This window comes from Anolis sagrei, chromosome 5 (assembly GCF_037176765.1).
Source record: "Anolis sagrei isolate rAnoSag1 chromosome 5, rAnoSag1.mat, whole genome shotgun sequence".
Classification (NCBI taxonomy): Eukaryota; Metazoa; Chordata; class Lepidosauria; order Squamata; family Dactyloidae; genus Anolis; species Anolis sagrei.
This window is the reverse complement of record NC_090025.1, coordinates 181,374,721-181,395,251: the sequence shown is the minus strand read 5'-3', so window position 1 is coordinate 181,395,251 and position 20,531 is coordinate 181,374,721. Positions and strand designations below refer to the sequence as shown.

Below are 20,531 nucleotides of genomic sequence, written 5' to 3'. Positions count from 1 at the left end.
AAGGCTGGATAAGTGAGACTCTACTGTATTTGAAGGCAATAATGTTAAAACTGCATACTCAATTAAATATTCCTCTGGGTGAAGAGAAGGCAATTGGGTTCAGTTGGGATGTGGGATTTTCCAATACATTCCTGCAGCCTGAAAAACCATTCTAGACTCGTCCTAAGCTTTATGGAGCACTTTTGAGGGTACAGGACTGCAAAGCAGGCTGATGACACATAAACCCATCACCCAACCTAACACAATACTTTTTTTTTTTTGGCTTGGCATAACTATAGGGTCCAAGTCTCAGTTCCTAAACCTTGAATGCAAGAGTCATAATTTTAAGTATTGTAAAAAAATCAGTGTGTATTTCCTTGAAACTTTGGTTTCTTTTCTATCAATTCAAGTGTTCCATTAAGTGACAGTGAAATATTTTTAGTTCCCATGAAAAATGTCAACTCCATCAGCTACATTACACCGCAATAGCGAACTCATGGCAACCTCTATTTTGAAAAACAACTAAAAAGTACATATATCTCAAGGAAAGTTATGTTAGCATGACAAATGGCAAAGCAGTAGTATATCTTTTGTAATACACTTACCAATTGTATGGGAGTTTTCCATCTCTCTCCAATGAAGCAAAATTCACAAAGGTTCCAGCACCACATTCCCTGGTTTAGAAAGACCCAAAGTTGTAATTGGCAGATATAAGAATATGTAGCTTAAATAATGGTGTTGCTTTAATAAGATACCAGAGCATATTCCTGTTCTTCTGTAATCTCTAGACCAGAATAAGAGTATGGTGGTCTAGAGATTACATTGGATGACAACTACCCATTTAGTTTCAGGCTGGTAACAGTTAGAGGCCAACAGTATATTGCTCCTGTGGTAGAGCAAAACCTGTTCTGGGTAGAGAACCTGCTTCCATGTACATATGGCCTATAAGTGGATAACAGATGTCACCTATAGAGATCAGTCCTAGATATATTGGGCTACAACCCTACAGTCCAGCATAGTATCTTATAATACAACTGGCCATTCACCAGCTCCTGGACATACTATACCACCACTGGTATACCATGCCAGGCCTAAACCATGATCACTCCATGGCTGGTCAGTGGAAGTAGCGAAACATCTGGCTATGTTCCTGCAGTCAGGCATGAAATGATTATATCCTCCACTGCAGCTCACTGGAGTCCCTCCAGAAATTTCAATGGAGAATACAATCAGTTCATATCTGGGTGTTGGATACTTCTCCAATCCCTTTCCTGGCTCTCATAAGTCACAAAATGACTTCTAGGATTGGGGGGGGGGGGTGCAGTAATTACATTAAGTTTGGGAAAACTTTGGTCAATGGAAAGAATTTCAACCTCTGCATCAAACAAAAAGAGACATTCAATGGTGTAAGGCTGATTTATGCCTGCGTATACTATTATCAGAGCTCTAACAAAATGACAACTGTGGTTCAGATGTTACAATGGGACTATAGAAGATCCAGGCTTTAATTCACACTGAGACATGAAAGTCACAGAGTGACTTTTGCAAGCATAAAGGAGTTTGGAGATGAGCTGCATGGATGGCTGCTTTGAACATCCAACACATTTTCCCATAGAGGAAAGGTGGCATATAAATATCCTAAAATAAACAGACCATATTTAAGTCCTTAGTGATTATCTAGATAAGGAAGGTGTTGAGTGAAATTCCAATCAACTCTAAGCAGCATAGTATAGAGTTGCAATTCAACAGTATTTGGGGGAATTCAATATTACTAGTCCTAGTTTAAAGCAAAGTTCAGTGTAGGCTGTAATTCTATCACTTAGGAATAAATCCTACTCAGTAAAGCACGTCTTATTTCTAACACCTAAGCAATGTGAGCACATTAAATAAGCCATTTATGATCTAGGATAAGGATATTGTATATGAATGTGTTTTCTGTGTGCATGCACACGCATCATAAAGGAGGATCAACTGCTTAATTCAACTGTTAGTCTCAAATAGATCCATTAAATGGACAAAATTTACATAAAAGCTGATTTACCAAATTGTAAGTAATTCCATGGATCTATTTTAATTGAGACTAAAACCTGAGTATAAGTCAGAAGTAGAAAAAGTCGTATCAGGAAAATATCTGGAGAGAAATATGTGGGTTTGAATATCTCTACCCCTTCTCTCCCCTCTTATTGGAGACCAAAGGAAGATTGAGAAAATAGTGGAATTTGCCCATATTTTCGCTCTGCAGTTGGTCCTAAGCCAACCCTGCATTTGGTCTTAATCCAGGCCCTGTTCCTCATCACTCGCCTGGCTGTTTATAATTTCTAATATGAGAGAGAAAATCCAACTACAGCCCTTTCTTAAGTATCAAATATTTACCTGCCATTTTTTTACTTCTACTAGTGAGCAAATAAGAGACAGCACTGTCATGAAACTGAAAAGTGGATGGGAATCACCCTAGATAATAGCTGTAGCTATAAATAAGACTCAAACGTACATAATCCAATTTAAGAGAGCTATCCTAATCCAAGTGTACATGTTTCACCTGGGTTTTCTAATGTACATCAAATACACCACAGCTGGTAAAACACCATGTCTGCAAGGAGAACCAATTAACACTTCTTTTTTCACCTCTTCAAAGTCATGCTTTGAAATGCAATTATATACATCTTTAACCTTGAAAGGAAAGAGAAATGTTATTCTGGAATCAGGGTGCTTTGGGATTACAAAGCAATGCAGCAATGGCAGGGAATGTGTGTCCCTTCATATAGCACTCAACTACAATTCCCAAGGTGCTCTATCTTTGGTCAGACTGATTGGAGATGATGGAAACAAAAGTTGAACAGTGTCACGAGGGCCAGAAGGTCTCCAGCCCTGCAAATAGGCACAAAACTGGTTGCTCTTTTCTTTACAAAGGCTCGCAAGTGTTTCAAGGGGAACTGTTGACCTACCTGGCCATTTGGAGGTGTTTTCTCCGAAGCACCACCAAAGTTACAAGTAGCAGTCCTATCAGAAGGATACTCAGAATTGCTAGGACAGAAATCACCACCACATTTGGATTCATCTCTGTAACTGCAGAGGCAAGCAAAAGATCCAAGTTAATAAGATATAAGTGTGAAGACTGATATCAGGGTTTTTTTTGGTCATGTCAGGAGTGACCTGAGAAACTGTAAGTCGCTTCTGGTGTGAGAGAATTGGCCGTCTGCAAGGACGTTGCCCATGGGATGCCCGGATGATTTGATGTTTTATCATCCTTGTGGGAGGCTTCTCTCATGTCCCCGGATGAGGAACTGGAGCTGATAGAGGGAGCTCATCCACCTCTCCCCGGATTCGAACCTGCAACCTGTCGGTCTTCAGTCCTGCCGGCACAGGGGTTTAACCCATAGTATGATGTAGGGATAGGGAGAAAAACCTCACAAATCTTTTAGTCCCAAGAACATATAAAAACGTATTGAGATAGGTAAAAAGGTAAAGGTTTTCCCCCTGACATTAAGCCTAGTTTCTGGGAGTTGGTGCTCATCTCCATTTCTAAGCCGAAGAGCCAGAGTTGTCTGTAGTCACCTCCATGCTCATGTAGCCAGCATAACTGCATGACATTAAGCCTAGTTTCTGGGAGTTGGTGCTCATCTCCATTTCCAAGCTGAGGAGCCAGAGTTGTCCGTAGTCGCCTCCATGTTCATGTAGCCAGCATAACTGCATGGGATGCCATTACCTTCCCACCAAAGCGGTACCTATTGATCTACTCACATTTGCATGTTTTCAAATTGCTAGGTTGGCAGAAGCTGGGGTTAACAGCATGAGCTCACTCTGCTCCCTAGATTTGAACCACCGACCTTTCAGTCAGCAAGTTCAGCAGCTCAGTGGTTTATATTGAGTTACCCATTTTTGAAAAAAACAAGCAATCTTCGATGAAGATTTCCCCCCACACCAATAATTTAAGATTTGTCATTGGTATAAGTAAAAGTTTTCTTTCTTTTCTTTTTTGCAAAAAACAAAACAAAACAACAAAACCCTAATATATTATCCCAGAAAACATTGCAATTTTTCCTACAAAAATAAATTCTGCATTAACCTTTTTGTGTGAAAACAAAATTTTGCCCCATATCACAAAAAAGCATTGATTAGGTGCAAACTCACCCAGCAGAAAGAAAACTTTTGAAACTAATCCTTCTCAAATGAAAGAATGAAAAATGTCAAAAGATACATCTCTGGCCTAAAAAAAATGCCAAAAGATAATCAGGCAGAAAGAGATCTTGTCAAGTTTAATTTAATTAATTTGTTAAAATAGTTATATCCCATCCAATATAATAACACGAATTGCCTGTGGGCTGAGAAGAGCGGTATATAAATACAGTAAATAAACAAATAATAATATAATTTCAGAGATGTGATTAGCAGCATGTTGTGGATTGAGCAGGAAGCACTTCACTATGAAATGGCAGGTGAGGTTCTTACACTTGGAACACAGGCCATTGGCAGCTGTTTTCTCAAAACTATCCTGGTACATGCTTTATATTTCACAAATGAAAACTGGGACAAGAATTCAACATACCCATAGTAGACACACTGATGAAGGCTGGGACACTGGGACTGCTGTGGCTGAAGCTGGTAACGCTGCAGTTGTAGGATGTAGCAGGCAGAAGACTGGAGATTGTCACCACATGTGAAGACACTGTAACCGGTTCCTAGATTTGTTTGGAAAAGGAAGAATAAATGGTAGTTTACTCATCCTGAATTTAAAATCCGGGTTTCTTTCATAGTATGGAACCATATAGATGGAATGGGCATCATAGGCCATCAAGTTGAAGCCCCCGCTCAGTGCAGGATGTCCAACCTCCTATTGAAGGCACCCAGAAAAGGAGAACCCACCACCTCTCGAGGCAATTAGTTGTACTGCCAAACTGCTCTCATTTTCAAGAATTTCCTTCTAGTGTTCAATCAAAATTTGCTTTCTTATAGCTTAAAACCATTACACCAAATTATACCCTGTAAAGCGGCAGATGGTATAAGTGAATTCACTGTGTCACTCTGGAGAAAGGTTTGTCTGCTTGCCGCCTCTTGTAATCACCAGTGTTGTAATACACATGATTAAACTGCCAACAACTCAGACACACAGTGAAGCAAGAAGGTGATTACTTCACCACATATATACTGAGGTCTGGACTAGAGACAAGCCACATCCTGGTTTACGTGAAGGATGTGCAAATTGGCTTCTGTGCCACGGAACATGACAAATCAACATGTGACATCTACGGACTGCCTCTAAGGACCCTTCCACACAGCCATATAACCCAGATTATCAAAACAGATAATCCACAATATCTGCTTTGAACTGGGTTATCTGAGTTCACACTGTCATATAACCTAGTTCAAAGAAGATAATGTGGGATTTTATACAGCTGTGTGGAAGGGGCCTTAGGAGCTTATCTCAGGAGCTCCCAGTTCAAAATGGTGGGAGGTCAAACCACATCCTCTGAAAACACGGGAGGCATCACTGCAAAGTGCTAAAATACAAGATTTTTGGTTATGGGAATATCTTGGTTCTGGCCAAAAATGCAGCTATATGAACCCCCATATGTCCCTACACTCAGAAAATACAGGATTTTTTAAATGTTGGTTTGTTCTCAGGTTATAAATGACATTTTATAACCTGAGAAGCCACAGGGAGGAGGGAGCAAGCTTGTTTTCTGCTTCCCTGGAGACTAGGACACGGGACAGTGGCTTCAAACTACAAGAGAGGAGATTCCATCTGAACATGAGGAAGAACTTCCTGACTGTGAGAGCCGTTCAGCAGTGGAACTCTCTACCCCGGAGTGTGGTGGAGGCTCCTTCTTTGGAAGCTTTTAAACAGAGGCTGGATGGCCATCTGGCAGGGGTGATTTAAATGCAATATTCCTGCTTCTTGGCAGGGGGTTGGACTGGATGGCTCATGAGGTCTCTTCCAACTCTTTGATTCTATGATTGTATTTCCTGATTGGATGTACCCTAAAAACATGGTAACAGTTGACTAGAGGGTGAACATTTTATCCTGGCAAGAGAAATTTCTTCCCACACACATTTAATGAAGTTTCTGACACACAAACAAAGGTTTTGCCATGTAATCAACTTTCCCCATGTTTTTATGATAAATACAATGAGGATCAGACATGTATAACCCAGGAATGTCATCCCGTTGTTCCCAAACTCAAGTTAACAACCAAATCTGTCTGGACAGATGGCCATGCAGCCTCTGAATGATAATAATAGTGTCAAAGTTCTGTTCCTGGTTTGAAAATGCCAGTTCCTTTTTAAATAGTGTAATAGTGTAGTCCTGACTTTGAAAGGAGAGGTCCTACTGCACAAACTTTCTATGTCACGAACTTCATTAGACGTGTGGAGTCTGAAGTTTCTCTTGCCAGGACAAAGTTTTTGCCCTCTAGTCAAATTTTGCTGTCTTTTCAAAATAAAAGCAATGAGGAACAGATATGTATGACCCAGCAATAAAACTCATACAAATAATGCACATATTGGCATCTGCGGGGATTTTTTAAAGTCAAAATTTCCAGTGGACATACAACAGTGGTCATCTTGTGGGCTTCAAAATCCTGTAACAAAGCAGTAAGGCTGGATGTTGCAGGCAGAAATCCCAGGATCAACAGGCCTGTTTTCAGGTCCCAGGTTTATTTTTTGCCCTTTGTGGAAAACCCGCAATTTGGTGCTGTTGGGAAGCGCCCTTAGAGGGGAAGATTTCAGGCAGATTTCAAGATGTCCTCTAGAGTGCAAACACTACCACCCTTTTAATATTTGCCAACACTGCTTACACTTGCCAACTTTTTGAAGTCGCATAAACTGAAGATTCCATTCATTGCAGACAATGGTAAGGGATTGTGAAGATTGCAGTCCAAAACACCCAAAGAATCAAAGACATCCTGTAGCAGTCAGGATAGTCACTTAAACATTGCGAAAATGAAAAAAAAATGCTACACTAAAAAACAGGGGGGCAGTTTGCATAAAGCAACCGGGAAGCCCTTCAAGATGAGGCTATCCTCTCCTATGTCATACACATTTGCCAATTTATAAGAAGCACCATACCATATGACACTTCCCAACATGCAGCTCAGTTCTTTCACTCTTGACTCCAAGATAATGTGACGGAGAAGTATAAATGGGATGTGGTGGCGAAGCTATGTCAAGAAAAAATGATTCAACATTTCCCTTTTTGCAATCAGATTAGTAATCTATATGGTTTTCTGGCTTTTCACACAGTTTTGAAAACCCAATATGACTCACATCAGTAAGTGAGGTGGTTCCAAACCTATCTTCCATACAGTGTCTGCCCTCTATTTCAGTTCTTTAAGATGTGCCCATAATGCAATGAGAAAAAGCAAAACATCAGCAAGATCAGCAATGTAATTGTTGTGGGCACCTTTAATGATTGGATTCTCTCTAGACTGCTCCTAGGGTAATTTCTGAAAACATTTACAATTAAAAACAGAATTGTGATATGTAACAAAATTTAACAAAACATTGCAAAACATACATTTAATATACCGGTAGATAAAATTCAAGGTGAAGACTGTAAAGCCATAACTGTTTCCAGATAATATTACAATTAACAATCTCTGTTTCTTAAATGAAAACAAAAGAATTGGGATTCCAATCAGAACTGGTTGACTCTTGACATTAAGGCTCTGACCTCAGATTCAAATTAGACAATGTCCAACTTCCTTCACTCTGAAAAATTGCATAAAACAGTAACTTGTTGCTGACTTTCTCTTTCACATGCCAAGCTAGGAGACACTAGCACACAGCACACACACCCCGATGGCTTTCTTCTTGGTAACAGAACCAAAGGAAATGAAAAAGTGAAAACAGACACAGGAACTGCTCAGAAGAGCCGGTTGTCCATGAAATGACTATCCCCGAGGGTTGACGCTACCACTCTCATCTAATCCTCAGCAGCAAGGCCAATTCATTCACCTTCTGCTCTTTCGAAGGAAAAGATTAGAACCTAGATACGGTCATATCCTGCCAGGGAATAGAAGGATCTTGAGGTATTCACCCAACAAGAAGACATGGATCAGAGAAAGCGAGTCACTTGTTTAGCCCAGTGAGTCGAGCTGCTCTACAAGCATAGTGGTTTACAAGAATACAGAAATTTCTCTAAACCAGTGTATTTTCTCCTTAGGACCAATTTTATAGTCACATTTTGATTGATGCATACTGTGTGTTCTGTTGTTAGTATATACCACTTTGGAAATTTCAAAAGAAATAAATACATGTTTGACAGAATGTGTGAAATGACTCCAGCTAGACATATTATAACACCATCCTCTCACAGGAATATTGGGAATATATCCGGAATGATGTCTAGATATCATGGTTATTACTAACCATGTGGCGCAGCTGGCTGAGTGTCAGCTGCATTAAGATCACTCTGACCAAAAGTTCATGAGTTCGAAGCCAGCCCGGGTTGGAGTGGGCTTCCAACCAATTGTGTAGCCTGTTGTTGATCTTTGCAACCCGAAAGACAGTTGCATCTGTCAAGTAGGAAAATTAGGTACCACCTTGTGTGGGGAGGCTAAATTAACTAATTTATGAGGCCATAAAAAAGACTCCAGCAAAGCAGTCCAGCAAAAGCATGCGGGGAATGTGGAAGTACTTCATCAGTGTCGCAGATGGACGATGAAAGTGACAGCTCCCCTGGTGGCCAGAAAAAGTTAAATAGCCTCTGTGTATGTCTGTATACATTGTATGTCAAATTGGCATTGAATGTTTGCCATATATGTGTACAATGTAATCCACCCTGAGTCCCCTGCGGGATGAGAAGGGCGGAATGTAAATACTGAAAATAAATAAATAAATAAATAAATAAATAACTGGCCCGATCCTATTTCCTGTTAAAAAATAGCCGTTTAGTTTAAATAAACATTTTGGTTCTTAACCAAATTCCAAACAGGACAAATTACTTTGGGCACTTCCACACAGCCCATTATTCCAGGAGTGAATGTTCCTGGGTCCCTATCCACACACATCTCAGTAAGCATGTGCTTCCTGGTGTGGGTCTCCAGATGTTATCCCAGAACTTTCTGGGAGAGTACCCGGACACTCTAACGCCCTCCCCAAAAGACCCCAAAAGCAGTGTAAAAAACAAAAGAATTTACCTGGCCTCCATTAGAGAGCTGCCGGAGCTCTCCTAGGGCGAGAAAGGGAGGCGCAGGAGTGATTTTCCTCCTCCCTCCCCCCTTTTCTCCTGGTGCCAGGAGAGCTCCAGCAGCCCTCTAATGAAGGCTGGGTAAGTTCTTTTATTTTTTTAAAAACTGCTTTTGGGGTCTTTTTGGGGGGGGGGGGAGAGTTGGTATTCTCACAGTTTTCTGAGCTAATTTAGCCTGGAAAAGAGTGGGAATACTGACACAGGAAGTAGTGTGTTTATCCCACGCCTTCCAAGAAGGTGTGGACTAAACCCACTAACAAATTAATTTGCCACAAGCCAGGATTTTCCTGGTTTGTGGTGAATTAATTCAGCTTTATCAGGACATCATCTGAACAGCCCCCTTTTTATAGCGGTAACTCCCGCATTAAAGGGGCTGTCTGGATGTGCCCTAAGAAATCTAGGTTCTAAATCTGAACCACCATGATTAGGTTCAACAAGGGATAAGCCAAAGCTGAGAAAAGGGTAAACACATACAGTACCTGGATCTTTGCATCTTGGCTCAAGCCAGCCTGCTGGCAGAAGACTTCAAAGAAATCAGCTTCTCCTTCTTCCACCCACAGAAGAGTCACCGATGTTTGGGTCTTGTTCACAGCAAAGAGTGATCTTGGAGGAGCTGGATCTTGGAACAAAAGAATCAAGTTATATGGGTCATTGGGATCCAGCAGGAAAGCCTGGCAGACAAAATCCGTTGGGAAACACAAGATCCAGTTCTTTATTTATGACTCCTCAAGAGATGTTTCACTCTTCCCAAAACTCACTCAGCAATAGAGACCAATTTCAAAACAGGAAGTTGTTTGAAGGGAGCAGATTCCCGCACTCCACCTCAATTTTTGCAGCATTCAGTTATTGCTTCATTTCCTTTTGCAATATAAGCTTAACTTTAGTACACACACATGTATGTTTTCTAAGATTTATTATATTTGCACAGTTTCGGTTAACACTATTGCATTAAATGTAAGAAACAGTCATTCTAAAGTAGTTCATTATGAGCAGATTCAAAATTGATTGTGGAGCTCATAAAAACACCCAACTTTGTTCAAAAACAAAGCACATTTAAACAATACACATCAACACATTTGTGTCATTTTCAGTTTACTACATTTGCAGCCAAAAGTTCAGATCATTGGTTTTCTGACATTATATCCATGCCCACTGACATAATTCAAATGTGATTCTTATGGCCAAAGTGAAATGATACAGAGTTCATCTTGTAAGTTGTTCTTTGACAGTTCTCACTCTTTTCCTGTCTTTTAGGGTTGCCAAAAATAAATGCCCTATATACTAGAGTGTAAGTTGACTGCAATAAAAGCCAAAGGACCTAATTTTACTACAAAAAACTGGGAAAATGTATTAACTTGAGTATAAGCCGAGCAAGGGAAATGCAGCAGCTACAGGCAAATTTCAAAATAAAAATAGATGCCAATAAAATTACATTAATTGAGGCATCAGTAGGTTAAATGTTTTTTAATATTTACATAATAATAATAATAATAATAATAATAATAATGTTATTATTTTTTTATCGTGTCAGGACCGACTTGAGAAACCAAGTCACTTCTGGTGTGAGAGAATTGGCCATCTGCAAGGACGTTGCCCAGGGGACGCCTGGATGATTTGATGTTTTTATCATCCTTGTAGGAGGCTTCTCTCATTTACCCGCATGAGGAGCTGGAGTTGATAGAGGGAGCTCATTCGCCTCTCCCCGGATTCGAACTTGTGACCTGTTGGTCTTCAGTCCTGCCGGCACAGGGGTTTAACCCACTGCGCCACCAGGGACTCCAATAATAATAATAGTAATAATAATAATAATAATAATAATAATAATAATAATCTTTATTTATAAATCTCCCTCTCTCTCCGAGGGAACTCAGGGTGGTTTACAACACAAAAAGGCAAACGTTCAATGCCCAGACAAATGCAAAAAAACAATTATAATAATGCAATATAATAAACATAATAATGACAGTGAACTTATTGTATAAAACTGTAATTTAAGATAAGACTGTCCAACACTGATTAAATCATAACTCTAACCTTCTTCGGTGGAAATGTGCTTATGTATCCTTTCAATAATAATCAAAGTTTACTTTAACTATACATTTTGAGGAAAATTCTGTGTGTATATGAATAAGGAAAAGTGAGAAAGACTGGTACTGAGAGGTGAGGAGACGAGGCACAGTGCACAAGAAAGGAGGAGAGGAAGGTACACATTGCATAAGAGAGGAGGAGAGGAGGAGTTGCTGTGCAGAGAGGTGACCCTTCTTTCAGTGCCACACCTTCCTGCCAGGACCCTCACCCAAATATAAGCCAAGGGGGGCTTTTTCAGCCTAAAAAAAGGCTGAAAAACTAGGCTTATACTCAGGTATATATAGTATCTACTAAACTCCTCTAGCAAACTCTGTAGCAACCTTCAAGAGAAAGACTTACCAACTTTCACAAGCTGAGATGCAGAGGTGTTGCTACCCGTTTCAGTGCAAGCAGTTACTGAAAGATTGTAGATGTCTCCTGGAGGAAGGTTGAGAACTGCAGTCATGGCATTCCGAGTCACCTAAGAGAGGGGCAGAAAGCATCTCTATAAAACGGTAAGGCTGCATTTCTTTGACCGTCATATGCAAGTTCCCCAAGGTGAAGGATGAAGCTGTCCTTCAGTTTGTGTAGAATATCAGGAACCATTCTTTCAATGAAGAAGAGTTCATCATCAGTCTAGACTAGTGTCTCCCAACTTTTGGTCTGCCTGATTGTTGACTTCAATTCCCAGAAGCCCCAGCCACCATAGCAATTGTCAGGAATATGTAAAATTGGTTTCCAAACCATCTGAAAGGCCAAAGTGTTTAAAAATATTTATCTAGATAATGGAGTCAATTACTTAGGGAGATTAGTGGCCCAGGCATTGAAATAGTTTATGGAGACAAGTGTGAGGTATCAGGAAATGGAGACTATCTTGAGAAATAGGAGCACTTGGAGGATTCACTTATAAACTATTTCTGATGGGAAAACTACATGGTCTTGTTTAAATGTGACTTTTGAATTACTTGAATCCAATAAGCAAAGTAACACAAAGTGGTTAGGCATACACTCTTTTTAATTTTCCTCTTTCCTTCTGCAACAACCATCCAGTGCAGCATCCTGGAATGGGAAAGATCTGTGTTGTCATCACCATAGATCCAACTGACATAGAGAAGGTTGTTGAAATACTCCACTGAAGTAATTTCAGGTGCCACTGGAGCTATTAGGGGAGAAAAAAAACAATCATTATTACCACCACCAACATCATAATCTAATCTGTGTATGTAAAACAATTCTTACAATATGTATATACAGTGTGAGCCCCATATGTTATGGGGCGTTGTAAGGATAACAGTGAGCTCTATTGAATGAGCAACTTCTAATGAAACATAACATAAGGTTTTGCTGGAAGACCTAGGAAATGCCTAGAGAGAACATATGTATTGAAACCACTAAATTATTTGGGTACATCTGCATTGTAATAAGAAATTCAATGTGCAGATTTGATAAACGTGAATTTAATATGATGTGTGGGAATGAAATGAAGAATGGAAGATGAATGTATGGATGGAGCTAATAATTTTGGGAACACCAATAAAAGCCCCGGCCTGCAGTAACTAACTACCTGCTTGATGGACTGTGATTAAAACCTGCTAATAAGAACTGGAAAAGTTATTGAAAAGTCATTCATGACAGCATTGCAGAGTTAATGCAGTCTGACACCACTTTAACTGCTATGGCTTAATGTTACAGAATGTTGGCATTTGTAGTTTGGTGAGGTACCAACACTCTTTGGCAAGCAAAAGACTACAAATGCCATCATTTCATAGCATTGAGTCATGGCAGTTTTAGTGGTGTCATACCACATTAGTGGTGTCATACCAGTGAAGATGCAGCCTAATTCTCCGGATTCCTTTTCATATTCAGCTTAAAAAACCTCCAACATCTGCCCACAAGAGGGAGCTTTGGAAGGTGAAGAAGCAAAATTATAAGGGTTTACACTGCCAAATAAAGCAGGTTGAACCCACTGGAATGCTGCTAACCTATTTGTATTATATGGCTGCTACGATAAATCTTAAATAAACACCCGTGTTAGCCATTTTTAATGTAATGTATCTTAATTTGCTTTTAGGGTATATGTTTGTAATGTTTACTCAGGTTTTAGTTCATGGTGTCTTATTTGATTGTTTCTGTTTTATTTTCATTTTGATGCTTAATTCCTGTGCTGTAAGTTTACTGTTGTTACTGTGTATTGTCTTGTATTATCTTTGATGTGTTTGTACTCATTTGAGGCATTGAATGTTTCCCTTTTTTGTGTGTGCAAACTACCTTGAGTCCCTTTGAGGAGAGAGGGTGGTCTAGAAATAAAGGTAAAGGTAAAGGTTTTCCCCTGAAATTAAGTCTAGTCGTGTCCAACTCTGGGGGTTGGTGCTCATCTCCATTTCTAAGCCAAAGAGCCGGCATTGTTTGTAGACACCTCCAAGGCCATGTGGCTGGCATGACTGCATGGAATGCTGTTACCTTCCCACTGGAGTGGTACTTATTGATCTACTCACATTTGCATGTTTTTGAACTGCTAGGTTGGCAGAAGCTGGGGCTAATAGAGAGAGCTCATGCCACTTCCCAGATTTGAACCTGCAACCTTTTGGTCAGCAAGTTCAGCAGCTCAGTGCTTCAACCCACTGTGCCACAAGGGGCCCCATCTAGAAATAAAATTTATCATTACTACTACTACTATTATTATTATTAGGTCAGTGTAGAGTCCCAAATAATGCAGTTTGAGTAGCACTGAACTGCATTATATGGGTTTCCACTGAACATATAATGCAGTTGAAACTATGTTATTGGGCAATGTGAATCTAGCCATAATTTTGGAAGTACACTCAAACACACTACTTGACCACCACCCCCCAACAAAGCAGGAAATCCAGTGTTACAGGATATGCTTTTTTGGGAGCTGCCTAATCTACAGCTGCTAATGTGCTCTTTTCTACTATTGAAAATAAATCATATCTCATATTTAGTTATAATTCCCTTTCTTGTCACATTTGAATCCTACTTTAATAAAAACATTAATAAAACTTTATTTATATCCCGCCCCATCTCCCCATGAGAACTCAGGGCAGTTACTTTCTGCCTCAAGAGAAAATAAATGTGCTCCAAGTTTTCATGGACAGGCTATCAAAAATGTGAAGATAATAGTTTATTACCTTTTATATTACAATCTTAAAAGCATCTAACTGGGATCAAGTTCCACTGCTTTGCTTGGGACCTTCTTCTGAGTAGTCCCCTATAGATTTGTACAGTTAATCATCTCAGCTGGAATCCTCTATGGAAGTCATGTCTTCATAAATTAGCAGGAATTAGTACTGGGCTGTTCTGTGACATCCATGTCCAGAATAGGGTTGTCATTAATTAACATATAGTAGAGATGGCAAAGTGACCATTGTGCTATGGAAATGATACACAATAGGACCGAAGCACTTTTGCGTGTATCCTGATATGCTTCTTCACAAGTCACTAACAGAGTTCCCTAGTGTTTCTGGTTTTTAGTCAAATACAGTAAAAGCCCATATCTGTGGGACTGGTACCAGTCGTTGCTCTCACACAACACACAAACACACACACACAAAACACTTTCTAGCCCAGTGGTTCTCAACCTGTGGGTCCCCAGGTGTTTTGGCCTACAACTCCCAGAAATCCCAGCCAGTTTACCAGCTGTTAGGATTTCTGGGAGTTGAAGGCCAAAAACATCTGGGGACCCCAGGTTGAGAACCACTGTTCTAACCCCTCCGACTGATTCTATGATATGATTTTGCTGGAGGTTGAACACAGTGTTGTATTGGAAGATCTAGTGATGCCTAGGGAGAAGTCCTTGCTATGCATTTCTTAGGTTCTCTAGCATGACTTTATGGTATGTTTCTGAAACAGGGTTTGTTAATACCCACGGCTTTGTGTATCCATGCAAAGTCCTGGAATGTATCCTCTGCTGAATACAGAGGTCACACATAAAGTTAAGTAAAAGGTAATATAGGTTTCCAATTATCTTTATTCGATTTATTTATTTATTTATTTACTATATTTGTATACCACCCTTCTCAGCTTTCAGGCAACTCAGGGCAGTTTACAGAGGCAACAATTCGATGCCCAAGAACATCATAAAACATTTTAGACATTAATACATAGTATAAAACCAAACAAAAGTAATAAAAACATAATCCATTTGCATCTCCTAATTAAAAACATTATTCTAAATATTCTCACTACATCCCATGACATGCAAAATATGCTGGGATCTTGTGGCAGCTTGTGAATATATGTTATAAAAGTGTTATGACCTTCCTTCCTTCCTTTTTTCGTTTCTTCCTTTCTCTCATACACAGAGAAACACTGGTTCTTTATTGCCCCATATGCTGAGCTCAAGAGAGCCCCTCACCTTTACAAAGCACAAGCTGTGCCGAAGACAAACACTGAATAAAAATGACTTCCTTGGAGCAACAAAGGAAAAAATATTGCTGTCCAAGGAATAATAAATAAATGGCTTTAGGGACTTCAAGGTGTTCCTTTTACAGTCCCCTGTAAAAGAGAGACCAAATGCCCTCCAAATCACAGGGCTATGTTCACGAGCAGTGAAAACAGATCCAGGTTTTTTTTTTTGAGGCAAGAGAATGAACCAACACAAATATATTCCAAACAGGGAAGGGACCTGCTTTTCCTAGCAGAGTAGTTATCTTCCTTTTCTTTTCCTTTGTCACTGCCTCTGACAGAGCTCTTTCTTTCCCTCAAGTTGCCTGAGGCTGAAATTCAACCTCATTCTGATGAAATAGTGCAGAATCCTAGCCCTTGGGACTTGTCATTTTCCCCAAAGGATATTCCAATGCTATTCAAATTATGAACAGGTCACAACCTGTATTGTAAATGCATGTGTGTCTTGGACCTGAAAGAAGACCAGAGGTTAATTAAGAACATTTTTTACCATTAGTATTATAACTACCACCATAAGCAGAATATATCTGTAAGTGCTTGAGCTACGGATGATTACTATCAGGCAGGAGGAAAAGGACTAGATAGAGGTGTTCTGTTGCTTCACTGAAATGATGTTGCTCGCCCTCCTACTGCATGTAGAAGCTGATTATATTGATGGTTTATCATTGTGTACAAGGGAGAATATTCTTCACCATGACCTAAGATCAGCAGGTTAGCTTAAAGGACACAAGCCATGTTGAATGGCACATATAAGCTTTGCATTCCAATACAGAGAGCCCTATCTCAAGGCAAAGGGTGGCAATGGCTTCAGGTAGCAAACTCTGCATTATAAAGTAAATGGTTACTATTGCTGTTGTGTGCCTTCAAGTCATATCCAACTTATTGCCATCTAAATGATCCTCAGGTGAGCAGAAAGCCTCACAGTCACAAATGGACTTATTGTCAAGCATTCATCAAATCCCACTTTACCTGTTATGAAGCTGATAGTGGAGCTGTCACAACAGCTCAGCTCTGGCTCTCCCCAGGTCACCATAGTAACTCGAAAGTTATAATACCATGCAGGTAGCAGGTTGCCTATTCTCTGAGTAAACAAGAGAAAAGGTCAGGAAGAAAAAGAGTTGAAGAAATGAGATCTAAAAATGAGGTTATGTCAACATGCTTGATTAAAGCAAGATGTTATTCCCTGCCTCTCTTTCCATAAGTCACAGGTGGAAATTATCCATATCTAGTGAACTGTACAGTATAGAACATTGTTGAATTCGAACATGGGAGATGCCAGCTCAGGTCCCTACCTGGAAATTGCTAGGAGTGCATTACCACTGTAGATTTAATACAGTTTGATATCACTTTAACTAAGGAGCCCCCGGTGGCGCAGTGGGTTAAACTCCTGTGCCGCCAGGACTGAAGACTGACAGGTCGCAGGTTCGAATCCGGGGAGAGGCGGATGAGCTCCCTCTATCAGCTCCAGCTCCTCATGCAGGGACATGAGAGAAGCCTCCCCAAGGATGATAAAAACATCAAATCATCCAGGTGTCCCCTGGGCAACGTCCTTGCAGACGACCAATTCTCTCACACCAGAAGCGACTTGCAGTTTCTCAAGTTGCTCCTGACACGACAAAAAAAATCACTTTAACTGCCATGGCTCAATGCTATGAACCATGGGAGTTGTAATTTGATATTTAGCTTTTACTGCTCAAAAGTACCAGAGACACAAAAACCTACAAATTTCAGGATGCCATATCATTGAATACTGGTATTTAAAATTCTGTTCAACTGCATTAATTCTACATTGGTGAAGCACCCTCAGTGATCTTGGGCCTCTTGCTTTCTCCCCATCAAGTAAGGTGAGTAGAAAGAGCCAGGTAAATGACTATGAGATCACTGAAAGAATAGCTGGATTTGAATAATCTAATAAATTAATGATGCAAACATGACTTTAGATTTTTCTTTAAATCTGCAGGAATTTTCTTTGGAAGCAGGTATGGATATCCATGTGTAAGAGACTATAACCAAGGTACATTACCACGGATGATGTCAAAGAGACTGTTGCTGCTATTTCGTAGTATGTTGTCCACTCAGAGGTCATCGTTGAAGGATTGAAATAAAACATTTCTACAATATATTTCCGGAAGACACCAAGGTAAGGCCTGTTCCAGCTGAGAACCATAGCAGTGGGTCCCAAAGGATAAAGAGTTAAATCCTTTATCCCTGTTGGCACTACAACACAGAAATGAAAAAGACACAAGGTTTTTTTTTACTATTAGTTGAAAAGATTTTTCTGCTAAAGGGGTAGGCTGTGCATGAGCATGTATGGATATGTGTTTCTCAGTACTATTTAACCATCATACCAAAGTTTTCCAAGTAATCTGAAGAGTTGAACACAAAGTACTCAATTTTCAAATCAAGTTTTAGAAAAAAATATCTCTTATTTCATTGACTATGAGATGTAGGCACTTTAAATACAAAAATGTGTGGCTCAGGCATCCTCAACTTGATATTTCATATTTGCATATGGTTTCATGCAAAATATATGTCTCTTTAGCCTGTATATTGAGAATATACAGGCTAAAGAGACATATAAGCCTGTACTTCTTACAAACACATCTGTGGGTTGTTGTAGGTTTTTTTCGGGCTATATGGCCATGGTCTAGAGGCATTCTCTCCTAATGTTTCGCCTGCATCTATGGCAAGCAGCCTCAGAGGTAGTGAGGTCTGTTGGAACTAGAAAAAAGGGTTTATATATCTGTGGAATGACCACAGTGGGACAAAGAACTCTTGTCTGCTGGAGCTAGGTGTGAATGTTTCAACTGACCACCTTGATTAGCATATAACAGCCTGAGAGTGCATGGAGCAAACTTTTGTTGAGAGGTGATTAGATGTTCTTATTTGTTTCCTCTCTGTTGTTGTGCTGTTGTAATTTTAGAGTTTTTTTAATACTAGTAGCCAGATTTTGTTCATTTTCATTGTTTCCTCCTTTCTGTTGAAATTGTCCACATGCTTGTGGATTTCAATGGCTTCTCTGTGTAGTCTGACATGGTGGTTGTGAGAGTGGTCCAGCATTTCTGTGTTCTCAAATAAAATGCTGTGTCCAGGTTGGTTCATCAGGGGCTCTGCTATGGCTCACCCTGGTCATTCCACAGATATATAAACCCCTTTTCCTAGTTCCAACAGACCTCACTACCTCTGAGGATGCTTGCCATAGATGCAGGCGAAATGTCAGGAGAGAATGCCTCTAGACCATGGCCATATAGCCCAAAAAAACCTACAACAACCCAGTGATTCCGGCCATGTAAGCCTTCGACAATACAAACACATCTGTGTTTGATAGAGTACAAACACAGATGTGTTTGCAAGAAGTAAAAGCTTACCATTTAGTTTCAGGGCATTCAGCTACTCAACCCAAAACAAAGGAGATAACAGGAAAAGTATGATGGAAAAATAGTGAAAAGGGGACCTAAGCATAGAGAAAAGCATACTGCATTGATACGAAGGTATATATCCCTCAATCCTTTCCATTCAAATAGACTGAGCAGAGAATAAATAATAGAATCAAAGCAACCCACATCAAAACAGTGAACAAACACAGCAACACAAACTTATAGTAATGAGCCAAAAAGGTAAGTAATTAAATAGATCTATATCAGTCACACATACAGCATAATAAAAATGCAGTCAACTAAAATGCATTAAAATGAATGAATGATTTACAGCAACCAACAGAGCCAGGATGAGTTGCAGTTTCCAGATGAGGTTATACCTAAAGATGTTCTAGTCCCCCTCCACTCCATGAACTAGAAAGCATAGATGGGTTTTTTTTAAAAAAAAAAATTAAATGAGAGGAGAGAGGGGTCATTTTTCTTTCTTTGGGAAGGGAGTTCCAGATTCAGGGGACGATCATGGAGAAGGCCCGATCTCTCGTTCCCACCACTGAAATGGGGGTGGGAATGAGAGGAGGGCCTCCTCCGCAGACCGCAGTGCCCGAGCTGGTTTATATGTGGTTTGTCACATAGTCTGGGTCCAAACAATTTAAGACTTCATAGGTAATGACCTGCACTTTGTATTTAGCCCAGAAGCAGACCAGCAGCCAGTGGAGCTGTCGCAGCATGGGTGTAGTTCTCTCTCTGTACAAGGCTCCAGTTGGTAACCTGACTGCCGATCTGTGGCTAGTTGAAGCTTCCAAACTATCTTCAAAGGCAGCCCCGCATAGAGAGAATTGCAGTAGTCCAAACAAGATGTAACTAAGGCATGGACTACAATCGCCAGATCTGGTGTCTCAAGGTATGAGCGCAGCTGGTGCACAAGGTTTAATTGTGTGAAGGCACTCCTGGCCACTGTTGACACTTGGGCCTCCAGGGTAAGCAACGAATCTGGGAGCATGGCCAGACTGCAAACACATGTCTTCAGGGGGTGTGACCCTATCCAACACAGGCTGTAACCCTACACAGGCTGCATCCCCTAGATGTGATAAAGCAGGGATTGTTGACTGAGGATGATGGGAATTATAGTTCAACATAGCTGAAGAGGCACCAGGATGATGAAGATCAGGATATGGACTGTTAGATTCAAAGCAAGTTAACTATCATATCTCCTGAAATGAGAGTAGGAAAACTTTGGTGATCCTGATGTTTTGACCTATAACTGCCATCAGATGTACTCTTCATGCATGGACTCTATCTGAATGCTGTTCTACCAAGTGGATGGGATTGAAAGCACGAGAAATGGCACTGGACAAGTAAGGATGTAAGATGCTTCTTTGGTCCTCCTCGCTCCCACATGCCATCCCAAAGTCATTCGGGCTGCCTACACAGCACTTTTTTCTGCCCTCCCCAGATAAGGGGAGGTTATCTGACTTTCAGAAAGGTTTCTGTCTTTC

At 40.2% G+C, this 20,531-nt stretch overlaps 1 protein-coding gene across 4 annotated transcripts in view; it reads right to left on the bottom strand.

Annotated features, from left to right (window-relative positions):
• Nucleotides 1–20,531, bottom strand: part of PTPRO (protein tyrosine phosphatase receptor type O) — a 143,786-nt gene that overhangs the window by 29,080 nt on the left and 94,175 nt on the right. For all 4 annotated transcript variants that reach the window (XM_060776644.2, XM_060776646.2, XM_060776643.2 and 1 more), the window contains exons 9-16: nucleotides 17,682–17,875; nucleotides 16,628–16,739; nucleotides 12,241–12,392; nucleotides 11,594–11,714; nucleotides 9,646–9,785; nucleotides 4,526–4,658; nucleotides 2,925–3,045; nucleotides 585–653 (exon numbers count right to left, since the gene is read on the bottom strand). In XM_060776644.2, coding sequence (XP_060632627.2) covers nucleotides 585–653; nucleotides 2,925–3,045; nucleotides 4,526–4,658; nucleotides 9,646–9,785; nucleotides 11,594–11,714; nucleotides 12,241–12,392; nucleotides 16,628–16,739; nucleotides 17,682–17,875 — 1,042 coding nt within the window. The remainder of the gene's footprint in view (nucleotides 1–584; nucleotides 654–2,924; nucleotides 3,046–4,525; nucleotides 4,659–9,645; nucleotides 9,786–11,593; nucleotides 11,715–12,240; nucleotides 12,393–16,627; nucleotides 16,740–17,681; nucleotides 17,876–20,531) is intronic.